At 47.7% G+C, this 13,101-nt stretch overlaps 1 protein-coding gene across 2 annotated transcripts in view; it reads left to right on the top strand.

Annotated features, from left to right (window-relative positions):
* Positions 1–222: 222 nt before the first annotated feature.
* LOC120093118 (uncharacterized) overlaps positions 223–13,101 on the top strand; it is a 167,380-nt gene continuing 154,501 nt past the window's right edge. Inside the window, exon 1 of one of the 2 annotated variants that reach the window (XR_010054513.1) lies at positions 223–788. Coding sequence is in view for 1 of the 2 variants with exons in the window: in XM_063266483.1 (XP_063122553.1) it covers positions 573–788 (216 nt within the window). In the remaining variant the exon portion in view is untranslated. The remainder of the gene's footprint in view (positions 789–13,101) is intronic. The other variant, XM_063266483.1, reaches the window with a different exon arrangement.

Below are 13,101 nucleotides of genomic sequence, written 5' to 3'. Positions count from 1 at the left end.
GCTGGGAAGGGGGCGACAGATAGGGTTCCTGCCTGGTCAGCGAACCCTATCTCACTTGCACCTGACATTTCCTATCTCTGTCAGTGCTGCCAGGCAAACCCGACCCATCTGGTTCGTTCTTCCAGTAACTTTGTTCAAAAGGTTGGAAGGGAGGTGAAACACCCAGGGGGGTGGGGCAGGAGACGCTGGCTGATCGAGGATCTGGGATCTAGGATCGAGGATAAGGAGAACAAGTCCCTGGGGCTGTCCCCAGGGCTGGTTGGGGCGCGCGGCTGGGAGGCGCCCTGCCACCGCCAGGATGCGCTCGGTGTAGCGGGACTGCCGGGGGGCGCCTGAAGGCCAGCGCTCCAAGGACACGCGGCCACCCGCTCCTCGCGGGCTCCCGGGCCCAGACGCCCCGTAGCGCCGGAGCCGAGCCGCGGGGAGTGCGGGCGAAGGGTGGCAGGAGGGAGGGCGCGCGCGAGGCGGCCCCTCCTCGGCGAGCCATGCGTGCCACGGGCCGCTGAGGAGCCGCCGGGCGCCGCTGCCAAGTCTCCGCTCCGCTTTTGTCTTGCCCTCCAGTGAATGGGAAGATGGAGATGGATGTGGAGGGAGTTTCTCCGCGCCCGGAGCCCATCCCCCGCTCCCAGGGGGCTGGCGGAGCCTGCCAGGCGCCGCCACAGCCGCCCCAGCCCCAGCCGCAGCCCCAGCAGCAGCTGGCTCAGGATGAAGTGCCCAGCGAGAGTGCGGGCGCCGAGGACAGCGACGATCCGGAGGCGAGACCCAACGGCGAGAGGGGGGAGAGCAAGGTAAGGTCCGCGGTGTGGCCGCCGTGACATCTTTTGAACCAGACGGAGGAGGACTAGTAGTGGCCGGTCTCTTTAACCCCTCCGTTCCCAACCCCCTTACCTCCGTTTGTGTGGGGGGTGGGGTGGCAGATTGGAGAAGGCGTGGGATTTAAAGGAATCCACGCCGGTAGTGAGTTTCTCAACTGGAAGGCGTGTGCAGAAAGAAGTCTGCTCTGGTTTCGGTGTTCAGTGATGTGTGCAGGCGAAGTCGTGGTACACACGGTGCGAGGCTGAGGGCAGGGCTGAGCCCACGGGAGGGGCAGGGCTGAGACTTCGCCTTTAGATTGCAGTGGGTCTAAGGGAAGTGTGCCTTAAGACCTGGCAAGTGGCTTCCTAGACTCTTGGAGGGGAGGCTCCATGCTTCTACCGGTGGAAGCAAAGTTTGGTTTGTTGCAGATTGGACAGCCTTGCTTCCCGGAGCTTTGGGCTGGAGGTGGTCCTTCTCAGCGGGCACCCTCCTCTCCAGGAGGGCAAGGACCCAGCGCCTGGCAGCAGATGGACCCTGGGAGTCCTTTGCAGCCCTGCTGTGTCATTGTAGACCAGGGGAGACTTGCGCCTGACTGTGTGGAGTTCTTTAGGTAATTGAATTCGAGTAAGACATGGTTGAGATGTCATTCTCTGGTGCTGATGTTTCCTCTGCTGAGAAAATTGTACAGTAGGGGAAATTGCACGGAAGACGATGCTTCGGTAATACCCAGAGAGTCCTGTCTCTGAGGTTCCTGCCTCTGCCCATGCTCGGAGTTGAGTTCGGTGGAAGCTAGTTGTTTAGTTCCGTTTGTGTCGAGTGCGCACGTGTGTTTGTTAAAGCATTTTGAAAGCGACTGCTAATATTGGGGGAAAGTTGGTTCAGCAAATCAGAATATTGGAACCCAAGAAGAGTCAATGTACTTTATTTCCACGTTGTCTCAAGGAAGCATGCGGGCAGACAGGCACTCGTGTTAGGCAGAAGCGACCCACATCTCGGAGAATGCTCCTCCTGGGGAATACCACGATTTTCCCTTGGACCTTTGGTAAAACACCAGTAGATTAAACAGATAGCTGGTGCATGTCGGGATCACACGGAGTGTTGCTGTTCCTGGTCAGCAGACGGTTCCCTAAGTTTGGGTTTGCAAATGCTTAAAATTGTTTCTGCACTTTGAAACCTGAGGTGAGCATCGGGGCTGTTGTTTATCTACAAAAATCAATATTGTTATTTAAATGTAAGCTACAGAGTTGATATCTGAACACACTCCGAACCAGGCCAGAACGGGGCACCTTACGAGTGGTTACAAGATTTACATTGTGAAAACTATATGAATTTTAATAGTCTGATACCCCCAGCCTTCCAGTCGAGCTTGGTTTCATGAATATTTAATCCTGTCATGGCCGCATATTTACCCCTTGAAAGCCTGTGCCCAGTTTTATGAAAACACCCTAACCAAGCACCATCCGACCTAATTGAACTTTAAGCCTCCTCTGCGAAATTGGTGAGGAGGGTAATTAAAACCCATGGCTGGTGCTGCCTTCACCATAGTGTGCGTTCCTTCGCCCTGAGCGTGAGAAGAAACTCCTGCCGTCAGCAAAAAATAAATAAATAAATAAATAAATAAATAAATAAATAAATAAATAAATAATTCTGTGCATGTTTGTTTCCCTCTGCTGCACCATGTAGACGGTCTAACGGTCTGCCCGCTATGAGCAAGGAGAAAAGCGGGGCTTTAGAAATACACACCAGGCAAGGAGAGGACTGAAAGCCGGTTGATTACATTTACTTAATTAGTGTGTTCAGATAATTGACTATCCCTGCGATGTGATTTGCTGCATGTCTGCCTACAATTTCTTTTTTCCTGAGGTAAAAACAAAATACTACTCCCTACCCAGTTCTCCAGGTGTTTGTCTTAAATCGTGTGGCTTCCTTCTCTGAACCTGGAAATCAGCTGTGCTAACCCTCGCTCACGTCTGCGCGGTCCTGGCTAGCCATTCCGAGGGTGGGAGGGTGGGCAGCCGTTACATTTCGAGCCTTAATGACTGCTCTTGCTTTTGATGAATATGAAGGCAGATTACTTTTGTTTTCCTTAGCAAACCCTGGTTCTGAGTAGAAAGACCTATCAGTGTCTGGCTAAATTATTCTGCTTGAAGGTAAAAATGGAAGAAACCTTGGATGGTATAGCCTGCAGCCCATGGGGCTGTTGGAGTAAGACGGGTAGAACGCCACATCGAACTTAGAAGCTGTCGTGTGCAGTGCAGTGTGGTGGGCCATAATGTTTTCTTTGCATTCATCATGAGGATGATTGGAACCTTCAAAAATTCTTTGCTTAATTCTTCCTCCGTACTTGGGCACCACTGATAAGATGTGAATGGGTGCAACCTTGAACATGCAGCTCTGAAGGAGCAAAGGAAGTTGTTTCTGTCTGTGTGCTTTTGATTTCTTTTGAGACAGGGTCTTATATAGCCCAGGCTGGCCTTAAATTCATTATGTAGTAGAGGGTGACCTTGGACTTGGGATCTCCTGCCTCCTGACGTCCATCAAATGTCAGAATTACACGTGTGCACCACCACACTTGGCTCATTGACTGTGTTTTGATACTGCCTCAGGGCTGTGCGCTATTCTTGGATAATTTACCTTCATTGTCTTATCGAAAACATAACATGCGGGAAGATTCCTAATTAGCCATGTAATGTTACATGTAAAATCATATATCACATGTCATCGTAGCATCTGAGGGTAAGTGTCGAGAATACTGGAGAGTGTGCATGCGATGTGTGTGTGTGTGTGTGTGTGTGTGTGTGTGTGTGTAATACAACATGTGTGTGGACTTAGAACAACTTTCAGGTTTCTCCTACTACCCTGTGGGTTCTGGGGAGTCAACTCAGGTTGTCTGGCTTGACAGCAAAGCACCTTTACTCACACAGCCATCTAGCTGGCCTAAAAGAGAATTTGTCTTTTGCTTTTTGTTTTTTGGGTTTTTTTTTCTTAAATCTAAGAGTTCCCTCATGTTTCTAGTGCTTTCTCTCCTGTAGGAGTGCTACCTGGTTCTTCTCTTGAAGCTACTCTCAAAGGAAATATTACAGCAGCCCCACGAGTCAGAGCAGAACCTGAGTCTACCACCTAGCTTCCTCTGCCTTCTCATTAAGCCTTGACTAAAGGCAGTGTCCTTCCTCTGTACCAATCAGAACTGTGGTATTTCCTCACCTGTCATTCTACCGCCTTCTTCCTCATGTCTAAAGATGTTCGAAGCTGGGCAGATCTCTTTTGTTCTAGTCCTAAGACCAAAGATTAAAAGATTCTTTCTGTAAGAGACCTTCAAATCCTTGAAAGCTGTCCTTGATTTAAAACACCTGACCTCAAAACGTTCTCACCAAATTTTCCAAAGGCACTGAGTATCTTTTTCCTGGTTTTAAACGTCTTTAGAAATGTTCTGTTTGCACCAGATAACTTTAATTGTCTACTATGAAACTTTTGAAAGAAACTTACTTGTATAATGCATTTTTTGCCTCCCCCCACCATGTTACAAAGTTACTCATACAAATGTGTAAATCTTTCTCCTGGTCCCATGTGGGTGATGGGGATGTTTCTTGTTTTCATCCTCTTGACAGCATCCTCTCCCTTATTTTCTGCCTCGACCCCTCGCTTCACCTCCATGTATGAAGTGGCACGAGGTAGCTCCTTTACGCTCCATTCTGACAAAGGCCTTGGTGAGCCGGTCAAGTTGTCCCTTCTTGTGACCTTGACCTAGAGGGTCTCAGAACCATGCCACAGACAGTACTTGGCTGACAAAATGAATCCACTCCTCCCTTCAGCCACATCCTACTAGGGGCACAGTCTGAACGACACCCTACAGGATGCTGTGGTGGTGAATCCATTATCCTGTTGGTCATTTGGAATTTTAAAAAAAGTGTTTCAACTTGAAGTTATTTTAGACTCGCGGGAAAGTTTTAAAAGTAGAGTTTTATATAAACGTTTTGCTCAGATTCCTCTAGTTTTAGTATTTTAGGTTATAGTATCAGTATTCCATAAAATATGGGCTGTGCACATCACAGTGAGGAAAGTACCTTTTGAATAATTTTGAGCTTGTCCCTAAACTCTGGGCCAGTGAGTGTGCACCCACCATGTCGGTGTTTTACACCCTCTCCTCACAGACTTGGAGGCTTCCCTTACATCTGGAAGTACAGAGAGGATTTCTAAGGGTCAAATTAACCTTATACTGCCTGTCTGTTTCCTGCTTTCTCTGGTAAGCCAGAACAGCTAGCTAAGTGCAAAGTTTGAGGTCCCCGAGGCTAGGTGTGGTGAACCCCATGAGTGTCAAGACTTTGTCAACTCCAGAGCGGTGTTGACTGTGGGGAGTGAAGTCTTTGCTTTTTACCGAAATCCCTAAATCACTTCTGCTTTGGTTAAGAGAACATTCGCCAGCACACAGAGGACAGTGGTACTCAAGAAGCAAGTGAAGGAGAATGCTGGTAAATCAAGGTGGCCACGTAGGCACTTGGGCCTTGAGTAACATTTTGGTGCAAGAAGCTACAGAGGCCTTTAAATGTTTTACTATTAGCCAGATTCTGATTTCTGGCCCAGAAATGGAAACTGCTTTCATTACTGTTGTTTGAGAAGTCAGAGAGGCCTGAGTTGGGTCTTGAGTCCAGCTTTCCCTTACTTCTAACTTACAGTTGGCCTTAACCGTCCATACCTAGATCTTTGCCTCTTCAAAGTAGGGTAATTATAGTGTCAACCACCAATGATTATTATATGGTTTGAATGATAAGAAGCCAAAATTCCGATTCACAACTTTCCAGGTAACGATCAATATAATTACTGGGGTCCAAAGTTTGAAAAGGGAAGATGAACTGAGAATTTAAGTTCCCTTACCAGAGGACACTGGGGAAGGTGACAACACAGACAGACACATTATTCAACAGTCAAAACAAGTTGACACTCTCTGACCTGCTTTTGTCCTTTGGGCTGTGTGGGCTGTGGCAACTAAAAAGTGTCAGCTTTAACTTGACACAACCTAGGCTCGCCTGGTCGAAGAGTCTTACTGATCATGGTGGCTTTGTGTGTATGCTTTGGGGGAGAGGGGGCAGATTGCCTTGATTGGTAACGGATCTAGGAAGATGCAGCCATTATGGGCAGCACCATTCCCTAGTCAGTGTGCCTGAACAGTATTAAAACAGATCTAGTTGAGAGCAAGCAAGGATGTACTCTTGACTGTGGATGTGATGTGATTAGCTGCTTTGAGTTGCTGCTTTGGTCATCCCCAAACAATGGACATGAAATTGTCAACCACATAGACCCTCCTTTCCAGATTGTCAAGGTATCCATCACAGCTACAGAACAGAAATGAGTTCCAGTGTCCAGGTGATTTTGTGACTGGTAAGTTAGTAAGCATTCACTGTCACTTGTCAATAGCTTCTCCCCTATCCTGTTCCCAGGGCCCAGCCAGGACAGGACTCCTTACTCTGTTCCAGCTTTAGACTCCGGGCTGTTCATCCCACACCAATAAATCTATGTCTTCGGAGGAATAGGTGGCAAATTTTTAGGCTTCTAAATTAATAACTTAATAGTTTTTTTTTAACAAAATGTTACAGTCCTTTGGTTGCAGACAAGAGAAATATTCCATTGGAGTGAAAATGTGCTGGACTGTCAGGTAATCAGAAAATCAGAAAGAAAAAAAAACAAACAAAAAACGATAAACTGCGTTTGGCTAAATGGAGTTGAGTTGATCCTTTGTGTGAACTGGAAGATGATGGAAGCCATCCCAGGAGCACTAGAGGGAAACAACCCGGCCTTTGTGTTTATGCCATTGGGTGCCGTGATAAAGTACCCAAGGGAAACCCAAGGGGCAGAGCCTTATCTCAGCTCACAGTTTCCGAGGGGTCCATCCATCCTGGCAGACAAAGGCATGGCGGAACAGTCCAGCCATGGCAGCCAGGAAGTAGACAACAGGGAGAAATCAGGCTGGTACCAGGGAACAGATGATCTCCACAGACACATCTCAGTGACCCCCTTCCTTCGAAGGCTCCACCATTCTGTCATCATTCAGCGCCACCCTAAAGCACCGTCGTTACATTACAAATCCCTCCAGGCGCGAATCCACTGACTAGGATGGGGACCGGTGTACCAGTTGTCTCTGGAAACAGCCTCACAGACGCACACTGTTTCCTTTGAGTAATTACTTGCTTCCTAGGAGATCCTGAGATGCTTTTATTCATCCAAGGGAATAGGTATCCATGGACAAAATACCATCGTTAGTTTTCTCCTGGAGCGAGAATAATGATGGAGAAAAGGAGAGAGGGTGTGATTCAGTGGAGAATATCAAACTTCTAATAACTCTGTACTCCCTAACACTTAAAAAGAACAAAAATGCAGCTTCTTGCTTACAGATATACAAGAAGTATATATATATATGTATATATATATATATATATATACACACACACACTGATCCTTTTAGTGAGTGTGCATACATGTGTGCACATGTGTGTGTGCACATGTGTATGTGCATTCATGTGTATATGTGTGCTCATGTGTATGTGTGTGCTCATGTGTATATGTATGCACATGTGTATATGTGTGCTCATGTGTATGTATGTGCTCATGTGCATGTGTGTGCTCATGTGCATGTATGTGCACATGTGTATGTATGTGGGCACGTGTATATGTGTGCTCTTGTGTGTGGGCATGTGTATATGTGTGCATATGTGTATGTGTGTACACATGTGTATGTGTGTGTGAGTACTTATGCACCTGTCCAGAGGAAGGTTCAGAGTACCTTTGTAACTCTTACTTTCCACTGTATTCCTTAGGAATGCATTTCACACTGTACCTGAAACACCATGCTTATGAGGCTGTCTGACAAGTGGGCTCAGCATTTGCTTGACTCGGTCTGCCAGTGCTGGAGTTACAGGAAGGAGAAGACAAGCCTGGCTTTTGTGGGTGCTGGGGACTCGAACACAGGTCTTGATGCTCGTGTGTGTGTGTGTGTGTGTGTGTGTGTGTGTGTGTGTGTGAAGACGTGTATATATGCAGCTAGTGTTCTATCCAGTGACCCATCTCCCCAGCCAGCCTTCCTTTTGTTACAGAACTAAGAAGTGGGTTGGAAGGTGTGGCTTTACTGGGCCTGCTCCTCTGCCCTTTCCTCCTGTTCTGTGTTCACAGCGGAGAAAATCGGCGTCCCCTGACCAGTGCTTTAGCAAAAGACAGAGCTGATGGTGGCCACCCCTAACCTAGGACAGACCTTCAGATGGCCTGAGTTAAAAGTCCTTGTCTTCTTAGGGAATTCGAGCCTTGTGAGTTCTGAGTGGTCATGTGAAATACTCAGGGTCCACTTCAGGTTTAGAATTACTAAGGTTTTTCTCTCTTTTTCACTTGTAAACTGAGATTAGCACATACATCTGTTGAGCAGACGATCTGAGAATGAGTGTGGTTGCGACCCAATCAGTTCAAATATAGACCTTTAATGGTACATGTGTCCACTGAAATTTAGCTTGTTTTTGTCTGCTGGAAAATTAAAGCAAATTGATTTCTTGTTTCAGTTCCTAAGGTGTTTACTTTAATGTGCAGCTTCTCGTGTCAAGGCATTTGTGTCCTCACGCTGACCTTAAACTGACTGGAGCTCTAGCATGGGCAACGTTAGTTCTAATGTTAGTCCTGAGAGGTGTGTGTGTGTGTGTGTGTGTGTGTGTGTGTGCGTGCGCGCGCACGCGCATGTGGGCGCACACTTGTAGGTCAGAGGACAGCCTCGGGCCAGGGGTCAGTCCTCAGCCACCACATTGCTTTAGATAGGGTCTTACTACTCTCTACTGCATAAGGCAGACCATCTATCCACAGTCTCCCGCCATCCCCCAGGGCCACAGGATTATACAGACTTTGGTGCTACACATCTAGTTTTTAAGTGGGTTCTAGGGATTTGAACTCAGGTCTTCAGACTTGTGCCACAAGTGTGTTTACCCACAGAGCCATCTCTGCAGCCACCCAGATGCTCATTCTTGGACATGCAGTCATCATGGCTGGCTTGTAGCAAGTGCCCAGTAGCTAGTGGTTTTACCGAATTCTGCTCTGTCAGTGTACATGGTCAGTTCTATTAGAGACTAGGATCAAAGTCACAGATGTGAGAGTTGACATTCAGTGGAGGTCAGGGACCGTTATAAGGTAGTGAGGGCCTATAAGACAGGAGGATACATCCTTCAGAGAAGGAAGGGGTGCTGCTTCCCTGCATGGAGGCTGCAAGGAAAGGACTCAGAGTAGGAAGGCAAAGGAAGAACTTTGCAAGGGCATGGGGAGTTCAAGTCCAGCATGGCCGAGACAGACTCAGAAGCTCAGCATAGGATCCAGGGGCGGGGAATGAGGAGATGCAGACTGTGAGGGCTGGGGATGCCAGATGGCAGTTCATAGTGTCAGCTAGGAGAAGGGTGGGGCAAGCTTCCCAGAAGAGCCTCTGGGTGCCAAGAGGGCAGTCGAGACCTCATCCTGCAGGGAGCAAGATGAACACAGAGCTTCTAGGCTAAAAGCCAAATCGCAATGCCCAGATGTGATTCCCGTGCTTAGGAAGGCCACACAAATAGTCAGAAAAGGCAGCTCACTGGTATCTCTGTGTCTCGTCTCTGGGATCTTCTGCCCTCTTCTGGCCTCTGAGGGCATAGCACACACAGGCTGCAGAGCCATGCATTCTGGCAAAACACCTGTACTCATAAAATATAAAAACAAAACAAACAAATCCTTTAAAAAAAATATAGCCAGTGATATGAGACCATGACACGCAGCCGGTGTACATGTCCCCTTTTCTTTTCTCTCCAAATGTTCAAAGCAGCCCCAGCTCTCCCCACGTGTGTCCAGTCCACACCTCTCTCCTTTTTTTTGTTTTTACCGGGCGTTTGCCATGAGTCCCTCACAAAGCGTCCCTCACAAAGCAAGGTACTCACAGCAGCCGATCTCATTTCAAGCTCTCCAGTAATCCTGACGAATAACTGTGCTGACCAGGGGTCACATAGCTGATGTACGGCAGAGGGAGGCCTGCAGTTTAAGTCCTCCAGTCTCCTCCACCTCCTGAGGTGGGACTCAAAACTGGGTTAGTGTCTTGGCTGGGTCACTGTTCCCCATCCCGCCATAGCTGTCATCATCCTTGCTGCCCTTGTCGTTGTGTCCCCCTTGTTTGCACTGCCCTGCCCGTTCTTAAAGCAGCCTTCAGGTAAAATAATGGCTGTCTGTCATTGGCATGCAAACCAGAACACCGGCTTAAAGCACGATGGGACACCCAAGCCTCATTTTATCCACCCCAGAAGTTAGCGCACTGAGAATCCTCCAGAGAACTAAAATGTCTGAGGTGTTCGTTTACACATTACTATCCAAGGACGTCCATCTCTGTCAGCTAAGTTTTGCCGCTGTGGTTTCCCAGGGGGCTGCACCAGCACGAGCCAACCCTTCCGTGTTAGAGCCAGCTTAAATCTCCGTTTCCCTCCCGTGGGCTGTGGAAACCTTTAGCAAACCATGGTAACACTTTCCTTTGGATACCTTCTCCTACTGGCTGCTAGGACTTTTAATTAATTAATTTGAGTGTGTATGCTTCAAATGTCTTATCGGGGTTTCCAAAACCCAAAATGTGAAGACATCAGACATACCCATAAGAATGCAGGTAGTTCATTTCCCCCTTAAAACTGGCCAAAGAGTCGGATAGACCTTCATCCCAGAAACACAGATGAAACTCCAGAGAGGATGAACATCACCAATGAGAGAGCAATCACCCATGGAGGCCAGAAGAGGGCGTGCGATACCCCGGAGCTGCCCAACGTGGACGCTAGAAATGGAGCTTGGGTCCTCTGCAAGGGCAGCAAGTGATTTAAACTGCAGAACTACCTGTTCTGTAAAGATTGATGAACTGGGATGTGGAGAGGGCTCAGCTCTGTCAATGAAATGCCTGTCCAAAAAGTTTGAGGATCTGGGCTCACATCTCCAGCGCCCACGTAAAAAGCCAGCATGGCCGTCGTGCGTACATCACTCTAGTGCCGGGGAAGCAGAAACAGGATGCTCAGAGCGGGCTGGCCAGCCGGTCTAGCCAATCTGTAAGTATTGTGTTCAGTGAGAGATGCTGTCTCAAGACATCGGGTGGAGAATGACAGAGGAGGACACCTGGTGCGTCCACATGCACAAAGACTACATATAACACGTGTACAAGCAAACAAAATAAAACAAGGAAGTGATGATGACGGCATGCGTATTAAATTATGGAGACAATGAACAAACTGTTCCAGTTGACCCGTGAATTCTCAATGAGCCGTGTCTTCCAAGTCTCAGGATCTTTGACTCAAACTCAACCAGAACAGTTGGTTACCCTGCTCATGGGACATATGCTAAGTGTGTAGACCCTTGTAGATTCTCAGAGTATCGGAGCTATGAGTATTGAGAGTGTTTTGAGGTGTTGAAGCCATGAGTCTGAAAACAGCTCACATTCTTTTAGAGCTAATGCCCCTGGAACGATGGACTTAAAAGTTATTAGAGACAAAGGCCTCTGGTTTTGAAGGACCAAGAGGCCATCACAGATCCCAAGCCAGTTCTCCAAGTTCAACACTCTAGTCACGGCATGTTGGAATACTAGCTGAGTAGGTCTCCCTGACTACCCAAGGGGGAGGCTCTTGGAGAACTGCTTCCCTGACAAGACACAAATCACCTGGATAGGAAATTGCTGATAGGCTTGGAGCCATAAAGGACCATGGCAGCCTCAGTAGGAAGAGATCTTCTGGAAGGAGAGTGTGGACTTGGATTGTGTGACTTGGAACCAACCTACCTTCCTTCCTTCCTTCCTTCCTTCCTTCCTTCCTTCCTTCCTTCCATCCATCCCTTCTTCCTTCTTCCCCTCCTTCTCTTCCCCCTCTTTTCTCTCCTCCCTCCCTCCCTCTCTTCTTCTTCTTCTTCTTCTTCTTCTTCTTCTTCTTCTTCTTCTTCTTCTTCTTCTTCTTCTTCTCCTCCTCCTCCTCCTCCTCATCCTCCTCGTCGTCCTCCTCGTCGTCCTCCTCCTCCTCATCCTCCTCCTCATCCTCCTCCTCATCCTCCTCCTCCTCCTCCTTCTCTCTCTCTCTCTCTCTCTCTCTCTCTCTCTTCCTCTCTTCCTCTTTCTTTCTCTCTCTTTCATTGTGAAGTCTTGGATGAGCCCTGGAATCCTAAACCATAAAAAGCAAATGCTATTTTTATGCTTCTAACCACTGTCTGGGATAGGAGTTTAAATCCACCCATCATGTCCCTAGCAAAGCCTTTCATCAACCCTAAGGTGAGTCTGTGTTGTGCGTGTTTGCGTGGGTCTATTATATGTCTCTCTGGTTTCGTTGCATATGTGAGTGTACTCTTGCAGACTTTTTTCTGAGTTACCACTGAAATCATTGAGCAAAAACAACATTGGTATAAAACCAGAATCACTGTTAAGTTTTGGAGGCTGGATGAAAGGGTAAAGGGGCATGTGGCCATTCCTGGGAAGGGACCATGGGATGATGTCATCTTGACTGGGTCTACAGCAGCAGTCCTCCTCCTGGGACATTCTCATCTGTCCCTCACAGCACACCTCCACCTTCCTGTCTTCATTGCTGACTGAGTGTTAGACATCACGGTAGTGGTACTTCTCCTTAGTGTTCTGGACACACTGTGGTCTACCTGTGGTGTTCCTTTGCCTACACTGTTCTTCACTTCCATTTTCCCTGAATAATTCTTCCCCAGCCTTCAGAATTTAACCTCAACATCTCAAGGAAGGATTTTCTAATTTTAACCTGTTTGTCCTAATAGGTGTCAAGTCCCTGATGACATGACATGACTTAATACATTCTCAGTTGTGTGATCAATTTATTTCAGTCTATTTTCTTAGATCCTTCTCTAACCATAATATATCACGTGTAGTAGTTCCCCCTCGCCCCGCCCCCTCCCTCCCTCTCTCCCCCCCTCTCATATATGTGTGTGTATGTGTGCATATGTGTGTGTGTGTGTGTGTGTGTGTGTGTGTGTAAATTCTTTTTGAGATGGGGCTCCTCTGTGTAGTTTATGCTGGCTCAAAATTGTTACATAGCTGGGGCTATCCTTGAACTCCTGACCATCCTAGCCCTACCTCGCAATTGTTAAGCCACCATTTTGGATGTGTGAACTGCTGGGAAATTGAGCCCAGGGCCAGGTAATGTATAAAATAATGCTGTAACTGCTCAATGGTATGGTTAAGGAGAAGGTTCTTACTGTAGATATGAGAAAGAGAACAGCCAGAGGCATCTGGAGGTATGTAGAGCAGAGAAAGTAAACAGAACATAGCCAGCAGACTGGACCTGGCTGTGAGCA

Source organism: Rattus norvegicus, chromosome 8, assembly GCF_036323735.1.
Source record: "Rattus norvegicus strain BN/NHsdMcwi chromosome 8, GRCr8, whole genome shotgun sequence".
Classification (NCBI taxonomy): domain Eukaryota; kingdom Metazoa; phylum Chordata; class Mammalia; order Rodentia; family Muridae; genus Rattus; species Rattus norvegicus.
The sequence above is the reverse complement of the archived record's forward strand: the minus strand, read 5'-3'. Positions and strand labels throughout refer to the sequence as shown.